The 15,178-nt window shown below is 48.2% G+C and overlaps 1 protein-coding gene across 1 annotated transcript in view; it reads right to left on the minus strand.

The window, feature by feature from the left end:
- Positions 1–2,939: 2,939 nt before the first annotated feature.
- Positions 2,940–15,178, minus strand: part of CFAP77 (cilia and flagella associated protein 77) — a 64,464-nt gene continuing 52,225 nt past the window's right edge. The window contains exons 4-6 of the mRNA XM_068914771.1: positions 14,948–15,050; positions 13,234–13,329; positions 2,940–3,194 (exon numbers count right to left, since the gene is read on the minus strand). Coding sequence (XP_068770872.1) covers positions 3,072–3,194; positions 13,234–13,329; positions 14,948–15,050 — 322 coding nt within the window. The 3' untranslated portion in view covers positions 2,940–3,071. The remainder of the gene's footprint in view (positions 3,195–13,233; positions 13,330–14,947; positions 15,051–15,178) is intronic.

Below are 15,178 nucleotides of genomic sequence, written 5' to 3' on the forward strand. Positions count from 1 at the left end.
ACTGCGGTGATGCCTACAGCAAGTGCTACGCTAGAAATACCTACTGGCGCCACACACCAATATCCCAGCCGCTGAGGGTCTGGCTTGGGAAAACCCCTGGAGGCTCTGTTGTACTAATACTAAATTCATATCTGAAGTGACCATGGTGTTTACTGGAAAGGTAGTGCCTGGGCAGGCAGAGAGGGATGCTCAGCTGTGCCAGGAGTAGGTGGGATGCTCAGGTAGCTGAACGAAGATCTTAATGACCGAGAGAAGAGCAGGGAGCCTTGAGGTGGGGGGGAGGGGGCAGTAGAAAGGGGATGGAAAGCTAACCGGGGGGTTGCAGCGATGGGATCAGCGGCAGCCGCAGGGCCTGATGGTGAGAAACCTGCAGCAGCGTTAAAATCCCATTTGCCAGTGGGTGTCACTGCAGGACAAGGAGCGTCCGGGGCACTGGAGGGCGGCAGGGCTGTGGGGGACAGGGGACAGCAGGCTGCAGCTGGCCCTGCTGGGTGGCAGGAGGCCGGGGGCTCCGCAGCCCTGCTCCCCGGGGCCAGGGCCCCCTCCAGCACCTGCCTCCTCCAGCAGAGCAGCACTGAGAGGCAGCTGGCACAGCCAAGGCAGGAAGGAGGGGAGGGAGACGCATGGTTTTTGGCTTGTTTCCCTGCCTCGGTGAGTTGGGTGGCGGGCTGAGAGCAGCGGGGAGCAGAGGCTGTGTTGGGAATGGGGTGGCCGGAGCCCAGTGTGGCACCGGGGACTAGGCACCTGCTGAGGGACGAGGCCTCAGGGCCTGCTCCAGCTATCACCCCTTGGAGGGTGCCTGTCCTGGTGCCGGTGCTGTGGTGGGTGCTGCTGAGCGGAGAGCGGATGCCAACATGCTGGATGAGCCAGCCAAGAGCTGTTAGATTTGAGACATTTGGGGCACAGCTCTGCCCAGGATTTCCCAGGCCTGCGGGGCAGATCTGCTGGTCTGCATGGTCTGCTACACACCCCATGGACTAGTATCTCCTCCTAAACATGCTTTGTTTGACCCAACTGTTGCTTTTCAGGTTCCTGGTCTCTTTGGTGGCTTCTCAGAGCCGTCCTGGCTGGCTGAGGTGCACAAGCGGCTGCGAGGCATGTCATTAATCCCTTTTCTCCCCCTCCCCATGAAGGCTTGGGTTTGCAGGGTGCTGAGGGCCCATCCATCTCATGAGGTGAACAGTAACGTAATTCACTTCCCCTTGAGTGCCCGGCACTCTCAGTTTCTCTGAATCAGCAGCTCTGAATGCGCATGGTTGTTTGTTAGCCCTTTTTTAATGATGCAGAACCCTATTGGAAATACCTCCTTCCCCCGCACATCCCCGAGACATGAAAAGCTGCTGCAGGCAGGTATGGATGTGGCTGCTGGATGCAGGGCTGAGTGGGGCTCCTGCCAGGCAGCATGGGAAACCTCTTGCCTGGGTTTCTCACACATGCACCATGGCTTGGCTAGAGGAGGTTTATAAATCATGTCATTTTTAGCAAGACAAGACATTTAAGGCCCAGCTTTTTCCCTCCCTAGGGAAGTGGGAAAGGTCTCCTGTTATATTCCACCTCTGCCAGCATGCCAAACCCTACTGTTATCCTCCTAGTTATTTTAGATTAGCTTTATTTAGAGACCTGTACTAAAAGAGAGAAACCTATAACAAGGTTTCTCCTCTGCGGAGCGGCTGGTTTCCTGCCTCTCCAGGCTCAGGTGGAGGCAGGTTTGGGCAGGGTGCAATTTGCTGCAGCTGCTGCCCTACATAAAGGGGAGGTTAAGCCACAAACTGCCCTTTAAGGAGGGGGCTGCTGGAAATACAAGAGTGGCTGCTGCTGAGTCTTGCCTGTCCTGCTGAAGGTAAGAAAAGCTACCTCTGTAGTCTGCTTTACTCTTGTATCTGGAGCAACATGCTTGAGTTTTTATGAAGAACTCCACTCTCAGATTCAGGTCTAAAAGTTTGGCTGCAGATAATGTGAGGCACAAGCCCTGGGCTCAGTGCTGTTTCTTAAGCCTCTGCCTCCCTTGGCTGCTTGTGTAGGAGGAAGGTGGATGACTGGGGCTGCCCAGGGCAGCAGCTCTTACCCCCTCGTAGCAGGGCCCTGAGATGCCCAGGCCATCCTGGGGTGGGCACATCTGAGGTCACTGAGGAAGAAAGGGCTGGTGAATATACATGCTCAAAGCTAATGTTAGTCTTAACTATATCTAGTACAATCTGAGATGTGACAATAGATACAGGACTTGGGCAACACAGGAGCAATTCATTACTCAGCTAGCAATCTTTGTGAAGCACAATTAAAGTAACTATGGTCATTGTTGAGTGGTATTTTCTTGAGCTGGAACACCCTGTTGGGAGGAGACTGCTTTAAAGGGGTCAGTGCAGCTGAGCCCTGTGTGGACTGGCTGGCACCAGGCTAGTGTCTGGGTGCAGTGGGACTGAACTGGTGTTGGTGGAGCTTGTAAGTTCATCCAGCAGCTCTTGACGTGCTCAGCCCTGAATCACACCAGGCACCAGCAGCTATCAAAGCATAAATGTGGAATTGTCTGGGGCTATCATCAAGCGAATGTATTAATTTGAAGTATGGCCTTAGTTTGGCAGAGCACTCAAAGCAGGTGCTTAGATGCTTTCCCATAGGTAAATGGGTAGGTGCCTTGCTGAATCAGGCAGTAATGGAAAGCTTAATTGGCAATCAAATGAGTAGGACTCATGGATTATGGGATATTGTAGACATGGTATCAACTGTGGTATGGTTACATTTAATATATTTCTTCAGAACAGACAGTGAAGGGAGACTGTCCTTTTTTTCCTGTGGGGCTGTACTGGTCTGAACACTGTCCTACTGGTAGCCTGAGCATAGGTATCTCGAATGTGATGAGATTTGAGGTGACCAGAGGGGGTAAAGTGTTGGTATGCGCACCTGACATGAAGTGCTGAACAGGTTGAGCCAGAGCCTTTTTTCTCATATTTGTGGTTTATTTGGCTATATAAACATCAGCATAACTTTCCTAAATCTGAGAGAAAACCTATCATCCATGGCTATTTCAGAGGTCTAAAGGCTTTGCTGCTCAGCACAGTGCTGTGGTTGAGCCTTCAGCTTGTTGTATAGATGCCCTGGTGAAGAGGACCACATCTCACAGGCATTTCTGAACGGTAGGCACTGAAGGCCTTTTTACGAGCCTCGCTGTCTGGAAAAGTACTGAGACGAGGACCAACCTGTAATGAGAGGAGCAGATATGATTGGTTACAGTGAGCAGCAGTCCACAGAAAATTGGCTGTAGCACAAATGGGGAACAGACTGCAGTTTAGTGCAATAGTTTCTGTTTGTTTTGGAAATGTTACTCCAGCTGGTGAAGTTAACACATTTAAAAGGAGTGATGTTCTGATTGACTTCAAGATACAATCTTATTCTGTTCCAATAACCAGATCCTGTAGTCCCATTATGATTAGTTGGCTATCTGATGTTTTCAAATGCTGGCATGCCTTAAGATAAGCCCTGAAATAAATGACTTGCTTTTCACAGCAGAGAATGTGTGTGTCTCCCTGAGCTAGCCAGATGGGGCTCTATGAGCTGCTGGGGTTGAGGACACCTCCTGTGACTTGCCCAGCAAATGCATGAATAGCCTTTATTCTGGGAGCCCTGTCTGAGATGGGGAAGGGATGAAAAAAATGCTTGGAGAAAGTCCCCTGGTGGAGTAAGTTCCCAGGAGTCCTGCATTGTGCTGAGTCTGTGAGCATGTCTTCATGTATGGAGAAGGTTTACTGTGGGGGCAACGGGTTTTACCTGCCCCAGCTTGATCCCTTGGGCCAATGTCTGCCTTGTATGGATGTGCAGTGCTTCCTCCTGCTTCCCTTGCTGCTCGTGCAGGATGGATGTCAGCCTGCTTTTGCATATGTAAAAATACACAGCAGTCTTTGCCCTGAAAAGCTTGCTAGTGATCTCATTAATCAAGACAAACAAAATGTATTTAGCTGTTTCTCCTCTCAAGAGAATGGCATTCAGGTGCTTAAATATACATTTGAGTACCTAACTTCAGAGAGCTGTTTTTGGCTGCTTTTGCTTTCTCACAAGCAGCAGCAGTGACATAACCCCTGTCAGAGAGGGAAATGTGGGAGGCAGAAGCAAAGGCTGCCTAAAGAAGTGGGCAGTTTCTGGGGGCCCTGCTGGACTTAGCAGGGAGAATCCCCCAGCTGGGCTAACTCTAACCTGCCATTAAAGATGCAGGAGTTTTCATCTCTGACTGGTGTGGAGGTAGAGCTGGGCTTGTTAGAAAAATCCACCCCCTGAACCTCAGGACAGCTGCATTTCCCATTGCACTCCCTGCCCAGCTGTGTCGGGAACTGGGCTGGATGAAATGTCTGCATAGGTTGAAGCCATGGGGGAAGAAATCAGTGGTTTATTCATTTCAGTCTTGGTCCAAAGTTCCCAGGTGAGAAGTGACACACTGATCCACACTGAAGAATGACTGGCCATAATTAAAATTAGCAGAGCCCTTGACAAAATTGTGAGTGATGCCAGCTTCTGCTCTTAGTGTGAGTAAGCAGGAAGCACCAGGTGTAAAACAGGAGACAAGTGGTGTTTTTAAAAAATGAGATGCCCTCTCATAATGAGGGACACTTGCGAAGTATGGATAGGTCCCAGGCCAGTAATTAGAGTCAAGATAAGGGTGTCCTTGGGTCAAAGGTCTTAATATGACAGAGACAGGTGTAAGAAACCAATGCCAGAGTGATGAATCCTCAGCTCTGATTCTTCTAATTCATATTCTAAATGATGAACCCAAAGGTACTTTCTCTAGAGATGGCTGATGATCTTTATCATTACTCTGATATGGTTTTGAATTGTTATGGTAGGATTTTGTCTTAATCGTAGATCTGGAGCATTGGCCATAACAGGACAGAAATATGTGTCATAGGCAAAAACTTGGTGGGTTTCCTTGTGGGATGGGGTAGCTGTAATTGTTTTCAATTGCTGATTAGAAGTAATGTTTTGCTGCTGCTCATCGCATGTTTTATTGCCAAGTTAAAGCTGCAGGACACTCCTGCAGCTGGGATGTCATAACATCAGCCTTTGCCTCAAACAATTAGGGGGGCAACAACAAACTTATCACCTAAAACTTAAGTACTTGGGGCTATTTTGGTTTCTCAGTTAAGATAATATCCAAGCTTGGAAGAATGGAAAGGATCACTGGCCAAGCATTAGTACAGTCACATGCATGCTGCAAGTAGAGGCTGGTCTGTTAACAGAGGACTAATGAGTTGCATGCGAGATGCAAAAAGGGGAAGCCAGAGTAGCAAAGGCTGATATTGACTGAGTCTGAGGGCAGCAGGGTATATACATCCTGGAGATGGGTGCCCTGTGGGTACTATTTGCCTTAGGCCTGCTGGAGTTGGGAAGCGTCTGCTGAGAAGCTGTGCAAGCAATACCTGCTCTGAACTCTGAGCACCCCTGGGTGGTGAGTGAGGTTGGCTTCCTGATGGAAAGGTAAATAAGTGGCTTTGGGAAGGGCAGAAGTTTTTAATTGATACAGCTGGATGAAATGGCTTGCTATGGCTTGCAGGAGGTGCTGGGAGTGAACCTGTTAAAAGGCCCTGACCAGGCAATAAGCAGTTGGCAGGCTTTCCCCCTGCCAGAGGAGGACCCACGCGCAGCTGGGGAGATGCTGCTTTAGCCGCTCCCTTCCGAGCGCCTGCCCGGGATTATTCGTGTGCTTGGAGGCAGCTTCGCCTCCTTGTGCGATTTTTCACTTTAACAACAAAGGCCCCCCCCAGCCTCGTTTTTCCATCTTCCGTTTGATTGAATCCTTTTAGTGGGTGACAAAACACTTTCTTGAGCTCTCTTTACAGGAAACCAACCTCTACTCCTTTTCCGAAGCCTCCCTCATTTACAAGGGTCTAACAAATCCAGGCCCTTTCAAGTTCTCTCACATTTTTTCCCCCAAAACAACACAAAATAAGCGTCATGTTTGCAGATGTCTGTGGGTGGGGGTAAAATACACAATACAGGAGACGGGTACCCGCACACACGCTCACCTATCCGCACCGCGCGTCCCCACACAGACAAAACCACGCGCACGCATCGAGATGCAAATTATTTCCGTGAAGCTATCGCTTGTAAAGCTTGACAGAAAATAATGAGAAACACTAAATCTTTTATAAGGTCAACACTCAAGCAGCTGTCAAACAAGAAAAGAATTTAGCGAAAGAGCCGCAAAAACTTCCATCGCCTCATTAAATCCAACAGGGCCGGGGCCTGGCGTGGTGAGGAGGCACCAGGGCGCCTCCGTTTTGTGTCAGTAATTTGCGGCGGAGGAAGAGGGAAGACGAAACAGCCAGTGCCGAAGGGGCCTAGGGGGAGGCTGGGGAATCGTTAGTGCGCCAGGAGCGGCCTCGGCTCCTAATTGGAAGCATTGGGCATTATCAACGGAGGATTTGCCTCGGCTCCCTGACAGCTATCTAGGCCTGGAATGATAGCCCACTTGTCAGTGTAAAAGACCATTAAAAACAAACCATTTTGATTTAATTGGAGGCGGTGCGCTGGGGGCCCAGGTGAGGCGCTTCATCAGCCGATGTTGGCTGCTGATGCCTTTTTCCCCCTGTATTGATGGCTTCCCCCCCCCCCTCCCTTTCAAAAACTGTCTAGGAAAGAGAAAGAGGTACTGAAAGATCCTTCACAGCTGCATCGAGAGCTGCTTTCAATAGGGTTGTCAACAAATGCCATGACAAGTTAGAGAGAGGCAGGTATTTTTAAAACAGACGTTAATCTGTCCAAGATGAGCCATGCTCGGAGGTGTGTGGTGGATTATTAGGGTTACAAGCGCTGCAGCTTTTCCTGGCGGCAGCGTGCTTAACCTCATCAATGGATGGGGCCTATTTGCTCTCCCCACCTTTGTGATCCAAAGGACATAGCGAAATACAGGACAAAGGAGTCAGGAGTAGATGGTCCTCCTTTACTTTGAAAGTGTGATGATTTCAAAAAGGGCTCAGTCATTTTTGGCTGCAGTATTTAATGCTCCACTGAGATCTAGGGGTGTCTTTGCTTTCTGAAAATGAGGGCCATAGATGTTTTCTAGAAATCACTGGTTGCTTGGGCTGGGCAATGGTGTGAGTGAAGGGGAATTGACCCACTCAAGCCACAACCCAGCCATGCTGTCCTTCAACAAATGTGCTGGGATCAGACCCAAGCCAATAGCTTTTCATGCTGTCTGCTAGTGTTCCCTTGAGATCTGAATCCAGACCCTTTCTGTGCCAGGCAGAAGTGTCACTCAAGCTACTCTGTCAGTTTGTGGTTGGTATCTCTGCTGAACAGGTCATCAGCAAAACCCTGGGTCTTTTTAAAGGTGAAACTGCATAGGAAACAGCAGGTAGCCCTAACATAGTGGTAGGGGATCACCTGAAAGATGAGATGACCTGTGGTGTTTCACTCAACAGCACTGGGGAGGCATTGCAGGCTCCACTGAGCCCTGGCTGCAGCAGCCATGAGCCCTTGGGTCACTGCCTTGGTTCATCACACAGATGCTGGAAGTAATGAGCTTGCATGGGTTTGGGGTCCTGGACTGGTGCTTTGATTTAGGGGTCAGAAGTGAACATCTCCCTCTTTCAAAAAAGGTTTTTTGGACCTGTTTATACTCTGTTTCACTGGTGTCAGTCAGGAGATGCTAGAGAAGAGAAAATGCCATAGGACCTGATGGGTTGCCATGACACTGAGGGGATGGATAGACTAAGGGTGGTAGAGGGGCAGCATAAGGATGATGGAGAGGCTCTTGAGTGTACTGGGTACCTGCAAAAGGACACTGGGGAAGACTGAACTGTGGAAATACCTTGCTGTGGTGTGAGCAGTCATACTGCTAGGAGTTTCAGCTGTTGAGCAAAACAAGAAAACCTTGTTTTTCTCCTTTTCTTAAGACAAGACAATTCAGTGCTGGTGATTTGGGCCTGGAGCCTGCATTAGTTACAGGATGACTGCAATGTGGGAGGTGAAATCTCTGCTGTTGTCCAAAGGTTCTGTGGAGGCATTATACCTGATGGTGTAATGCCTCCCCAGGCAGCTGGGTCTCTGCTGCCTGTTTGGGACCCTGCACGGTGTTACTTTTTTTGTATTGTGCCTGTTGTAGGCTGGACACCAGTTAAAGCCGATGATGCTATTTTGGATTGCCTTTACTGGACTGGGACCCACCAACTCATTTCACTTGTGCCTCTGAGCAGCCACCAGGTGACACTGACCCTTGGCCAGTGAAAACCTCAGCTGAAGCAAGGTTTGATGTGGTACCACAGTGATGGAAAGCTCTCGTGCTCATTGCTTTATTCTTTAAAGACTATCTAGGCCCCAGGAGACAAGTCTTATAACATTCCACCTATATGAAGTTTTGCTGTCCTCCTCAAACCTGTGAAATAAATGCTATAGCTAAAAAGCTAGCCCACTGTGTGCTAGGTGTATCAAACATGGGTTATTTAAGCAGTCTATGCCTTTTCTGACAAGACAACAATTGCAAGATTACATGAGCTGTGCTTGTCAGTTCAGCTCTTTAGACAAAAATAGAGGTAAGGCATTAAAAAAAAATGTGGAACACTGTTGTGTGTGTGTTAAACCTCAACTGTTAATTCTGATGAAGGATCAGGCTGCGAGCAGATATCGGATCCCTGGTGAGAATCAAATTCTGGAGCCCAGAATTTTGCTGCAAAGTTTATACAGTGGGGATTCCTCTAATTACTTTCACTGGAAATTTACCTGACAGAGCTTTCCCAGGTAATGCAACGCGTACGCGGGAGAGCCGCTCATCCGTTGACAGAGCCTTTGATTTTGTGCCAGGTTGCAAATTAAGTCTTTTGCCAAGGTACCCGAACACTTGCTCGTCAATTGCTTATCGCTTATTCATATCGCGCATCGAGCGCGGCTCGTTTCATCTGCTCAGGAAGGCAGTGCATGTTGACAAAAGTGTTGTCCAAAGTTGCTGCATTTTCTTTCCTCTCCCTATTTGGTCAAGTAAACAAGAATGTTTCTCTCTGGAAAGCAATCCTGAATGTTTGTGCAAGTCAGAATTCTCTAATGAGCAAAGAAAAACCTAATGTCAGTGACATGTGGTGTATGCAAGTATTTTGACATACGTGCAAATTCTGTCCTCCTACATCACTGCTGTGAAGTGTTTCCGCTAAAATGTACTGCCATTCCGCACTGACTTAACAGAGCCCTGAGAATCTATCCCAGAGCGGCCAGCATTGACTTACTGGTTTGGATTATGGCTATCAAACATTCAGAAAAAGGTAGGTTGAGTTGCACCCTGTGCTCACACTCTGCAGGCAGCCAGGCTGCAGGATGCTGTATTTTGGCAGCAATGTCTTTCCAAGAACTGGTGGACACCAGGGTACCATTCTGCTCTGGTGAGTGACATGAGGATGGGACACACCCTGTGAGCCAAGAGATGGAGATGCTTGCTTGTGTCTTTGCTGGTTGCCTGAGCTCTTGCAATCCTTGGGGAATATAGTCCTGTGCCTGCAGGCAACAGCTAGGGGTGGGAGCCCTGTGCCTTGCCATGGGCATGCGGGTGGGCTGCTGGCACTGTGTCCACAGCTGCTGGGTGGTGCGGGGTCTACTCTTGCCTTCTGGTGTCTAGTTAGTATGAGGCTGCCTCTCTTCCTAGGGTGCCTGAGCAAGAAGATGCACAGCAAAGTCCTAGCTCTGTTACCAAAACATGTGCTCATGAATTGTGGCACTGCAGATAGCAGAGCAGAGGTTTTCTTGGGATAAAAAGCCTTCTTGTGGGTGACTGAGGAAGGGGAGGGCAGTAGAAATGTCTCACTGAGGTGAGTAAGGGGTTAAGCCCTGGGCTTTGTAAAACAATAAAAAAAATACTTCCATTCAGCAACTTTCACTAATGAACTGCTTGCCAGGACATGACTAGTTCCCTGCTACCCGTTTGTCTTGGCGAGCTCGGGGGGCCCAGGAGACCATGCACCAGGTTAGTCTTCCAGAGCGAGACGCAAAGCAGAAGCGACTGCCCAGTGTGGGAGAGCCTGTAAATCACATGGTTAGCTTAATAGTGTGGGTCATTATTCTAAAGCAGTGGGGCTGAAACCTAAATCCAAATGAAAATATAGTCAATTTGTCCATACTTTAGTGACTGAATGACTATGTAATGTAACACAGCCCTGGAAAAACACAGAGAGGAGGCAGAGGTAATTAGCAGGCAGGGCAAAGCTCCTTTGTTTTCTTTCCTTCTGCTTCCTCTGCAAGCCCTAGCATGATGCCAGGTGATGGTCTTGCCTCTGGCCCTTAGTGGAAAGTCTAGTTTAAGAGCCAGTAGAGACAGGCAAGCCCAGTTTTTGCAGCTATATGTGAGGGGGCAGGAGAAAACTGTAGAGCAAATTCTCCTTTCTGACTTTTTTGGGCCTAGAAGAATAAAATCTCATCTTCCTGCTGACCACTGCTGTGGTTTACAAACATTGCCCTAGCTCTGTACCACTCCCCCCAGACAGGCCAGACCAGGAGAGGCACCAGGTGACAAGGACGAATGGCTGGAGGATGTCATACCCCTGTGCCTTGTGCTAGCCTCAGGCCGTAGCCTCTTCCCTCTTGCACCAGAGCTGTGTGGCTGGCTCAGCATTGTTCTTCCCCCCCCCCCCCCCCCCCAAAAAAAAAAACCCAAAAAACAGCCCATTAGCTGTTTGCCTTCTGTGGGTGCTAAGCAAAACAAGAAACAATCTGACACAAGAGTCTTTCTCTGCTCACTCCCGGTTCAGATGAGCAATAACCACATGCTTAGGTACCACTGGATACCACTGGCTTAGATACCATGGGACTTCAGTATAATTCCTCTGAAAACGAAAATATTTGTTTCAGTCCAGACCTTGCTGCTTGAACTGAGATCTGGCTTTTCTGTAACATCATTTGGCAACTCTCTAGCACCAAAGGAACTTTCAGGGTGGATGGGCTGGAGCTTCTAGCTGAGGAAAAATCAGATAACTTGTGAGACCCTAGTAATAGTCTCCCATCTTTTGGTGGTGCCAGGGAAGCCTGGCAGGGGTAGTGGGGAGCCTGAGAAAGGGAAAGGCTTTAAGAAGCCTTGTAATTCAAAGCAGTTCCCTCAGGAACATCTATATGCAGCTTTCTGCCACTTCGTGTGCAACCTGGTAGTGCTCAAAACTTCTGGCCCTTAGTTTGTTTGGATGAGAGCAGAGTGCCTGATACATGTACAAACTGTTAACTGTGCATTATATAGAATAAAGGCAGCATTTTGGTAAACTGCTTAGAATGAACAGTACTTAAACTGTCCTGCCCAGACTATGGAGTCAGTTTTAAAGCCGTAAGGAGGCTGTCCACCACCGAGGAAGTGCCTGGGAAAGAAGTTTCACGAGGGCAGAAATGCTGCAAGAACAAACTTCCTCACCTCTCTGGAGTGCTCCTAATCATGCTTGTGATAGATGGAGTGACTCCTCTAGTCTGGCTGTGTTTGGTTCAAGGGCTGGGCCAGTTTTATCTTTCAAGGCTGTTCAGTCACCACCTACTCAGGGCCCAACTTTATAGAGACAGATTAGGGCACAGCTTGGAGGGTATTGAGTGGCTTGCAAAGCCATCAGCTTTCCTTGGGTCATTGCTGCTCTTAACAGGGCAAACATTTGTGGATGCCCAAGAAAACAATTTTCCATGAAGGAAGCCATGCACCGAAACTCAACTGAGCAATGAATTTCCTGATCCAAGCCCTAATATGGGCTGTGCCTGTTGGGTCTGCAGCTGGGGCAAGGCAAACTTTTCAGGTAATGTAATGAAGAAGAAGAGTACCGAAAATCTGCAAATGAGCTGTCCCTCCTGCCCCAGATGCTGCTCCTGAGGAAGGAGAAAAGGCAAGGAGAGGGGAAGACTCAGGAGCTGGGTGTGAGACCTACGGCTGGGGAGGAATTCAACTGCAATTGCAGATGAAATGGAAGGGAAGGTGTGGAGAAGCAAAACAGGCTGAAAAATGAAGAGTGATGGAAAGGTCTAGGGTAAGAGGAGCTCTAAAGAGGAGGCCTGCCCCAGTATCTAGTGTGACTTACACAATCTGTTTAACAGCGATCGGTCATGTTCCTTCCCTGACACTAGCGGCAGCAGCAGCTCTGTGCTGACAGGCAGCCCGGATAAATGATTACTGACATATGCTAATTGGACAGTCTTAGACAGGACATAAGAATATATCAAAGTGGTGCAAAAAACATTTCTTGGTTGAAACTCTCCAACTTGTTCAAGTACATTAGCTTCAGGAAGTCACAAGTGCTCTTTGTTTTAAACTACAGTTAAAAATCAACAGCATGGCAGAAAAAATAACTCCATCAGAACAAGGGCCTGGGCAACAGAGGCTAGGAGGCTCTTTGCAGTGGTATCTATCAATGCCAGATATGATTTGGGCCATGTAAACTCCCTGCAGGGTTTCAGTGCTCTCAGACCTTCTGGTGTCTCCTTTCCATTCTCCCTGTCTGACTCTTCTCCCTTCCTTCCTAAAATGCCCCCTAGCTCTTCACTTGAAGTTTCCCTGTAATTTACACCACAAACAAAGCTAACAGGATTCAAATAAGTACCCCAGAGCCCAGCAGGATGCACAGGTGAATTCAGGGAGCTGCTTAGATCCCATTGCTAGAACAAGAAACCTTCACCTTGACTCTTATTTGGATCAATTAAAGGAAGTGTCATATACCTCTGTAACCTGGGTAGACCCTCTGCTTGGTCTTGAGGAGAATATTGTCAATCGGGTAGTTTAGAGAGGAATCAAGAGCGCAAGCTTTCTGGAAATCTTATTCTCGGGGTGAAAATGCTTCTTGAAACATCTTAATCTGGTGTAAGAAGACAAGGTGGGAGGCCGTACAGGTGCAGATGTGACTGCCCTGCTCGCTCAGGGCAGCTATGGGAAGGCTGGGTGCTGAGATCCCAGCAGAGAGCAAAGGCTGCCCAAGTGCTAAAGAGGAGGTACGAAAAGCTGCTTCTAATCTGGTGAAGCTCATGAAAGTGCACACAAATTGGAAAACAAGTCATTAAACCCATCATCTGGGCAACTGTTGCCTGTCTTCCAGGTCCTACAGCTTTAAAACCCTTCCCCCCCCCCCCCCCCTGAAGCCCAAAAGGGGCTGATGGTTGAGCCTCTTCAGTGGAGGAGCATTGCAGGGTCTGGGTGTCACACAGCGAGCTCTGAGGCAAGAGCCTCATGTCTATCTTCATCATGTGTTAAGGGTATAATCAGCACATGTGGACAAGGTTAGAGGGTGTCCCCACATTTGGACAAGTGCTCCATACCTTCTCTAAGTGGGGCAAGTGCCAGAAGGACTCCTCTTTTGCAGGTAGTGGGTGTTTTCGGAGCAACGTGGTACGAGTTTCATATGCTTTGCCTTTCTGTAACAAAAGATAATCAAGAAAGGGCTGAAATCACCCCACAGCTCTATTCATCGGGCCAGGGCCATGCAACACAATGATGCTAGGATGAACCAAGTAAAAAGTCAGTTTGGACCAATGATCACTAGTGTGCCCCTTTGGGAAAATGTGACACTGATACCTGATCTGGGTCATCTTTTGTGTCTATGTGGCTAATGCAGATATCTAGAATATACAGATGAGGAAAGCCTGAACACCTGCCTGCTCTGAGGATGCCTATTTTATATGGCAGTGAACACCCAGTGAGGTGACCACTGCCTGTAGGAAGCCCTGTGCTCAAGCTAGAGCAGTGGGCTGTCGCTAGCTGTGAAAGTCCTTCCTGTCGCCCCCACCACAGGGGGAGATTTTCCTGGCTGTCTGGTGGGATGTCGCTCTCCTGACTAATTGCAGCTTGCAATGCTTGATAGTCCCAGCGTGAGCCAGTGCAGGTACTGGGTGAATATTTCGGCCAACTCGTGAAACCCTGGGGAATCTGTTTGCTGTGTGGTGTAATAGGTAGGTTTGTGTTGCTTAATTCAGTAATTGGCAGCTGCAGGCTTCAGAAACTTGATGGAGGGAACTTAGCCGTTAAAAGCATCAGCTGCTAATAGATCAGGTAGGGACGCGTTTTTCCAACGTCCTAGACTTGTGCATTCATAAAATAGCTGCTAATTAAGAACACTGGATTCTTGCATTTCAACTATAAAGTATACTTTGTGATGGCAGTAAGCCCACTAAAATTGGTGATTACCATATTAGCTCAACTCTTCTTTGAGCCATTAACTAATAAACCAGTCGTTGGCTGCTTTTAAATGTTATTACAATATTGTTATATTTAATGGCACAGAGCTTCCCTCTAACAACTGCACTGGGTGCTAGCAGCAGCCACGTCATGCCAAGATCCGGGCTGATGTTGGTCCTTTGAATGTCTGTCACCTGCTCTGTTGTTTGGTCCTTTGTCACCGCTAACCTAAGCAGAGCTGATGCTCTCCTAAGGACTGTCTGTGGGGCTCCTGCAATGAGGATGACATTAAATGCCTAAGATAATTTGAAGCCTAATTCTTTATTACGACAGGGACTTCTTGTATTGTTGCAATGCAAAGAGGCACGGGTGAAAATGAGAATTAGAGCCTCCATTTTTACTGATAATAAGCTAGGTGCACTGAGACTAGAGACATTGATGCAGATAGATGCTTAATGATAGCTAGGAAGGTGTTTTGCTTGGCTCCTGGGTGTATCCTTAGAAACAAAAATACTTTTTAAAAAAACCAAAAACAAACACATTTTCCCTTTTGTCTCTAGATCACTTTTAGGTTCACGCATTTTGATTTTCATATGTAGTGTTCACTCCCACTGCATCACTCTCCTGGACGTGCTCTGGCCAGAGCCAGGCTTATCTCAGTTTGGAAGCAGCTCATCTTTTAGTTATGCTTTGCCAGCTTTCTAGTAGTCAGGAAAAATGACTTCCCAGCTGAGCTCCCTCCCCGTGGCCGGGAGAAGTCCATCCATTGTGGGGTGGGACAGTGGGCATTCGTGCCAGGTAGCAGGGCTATACCTGCTGGGGGCAAGGGAAGGGAAAGCACAGCTGGAGAGTTATCACCTTTTTTTTTTCTTCTTGCTGGATCACTGTCATTGCTCTCTGCTGCTCCAACCACAGCTCCTTGTACTTGTGATGGAGGAGATCAAAAAAGGGAGTGGAAGGCCTAGGAAATATTCAAAAGACAACAATAATCTCCAGGGTTAATGCCTCTTTTTACCTCCCCATGCTGATTCCTTTCTCTGCTCCTGATGGAAAATGTGACTAGTGGATGGATAAACTGTTGCAATGGAA

Source organism: Struthio camelus, chromosome 20 (genome assembly GCF_040807025.1).
Source record: "Struthio camelus isolate bStrCam1 chromosome 20, bStrCam1.hap1, whole genome shotgun sequence".
Taxonomy (NCBI): domain Eukaryota; kingdom Metazoa; phylum Chordata; class Aves; order Struthioniformes; family Struthionidae; genus Struthio; species Struthio camelus.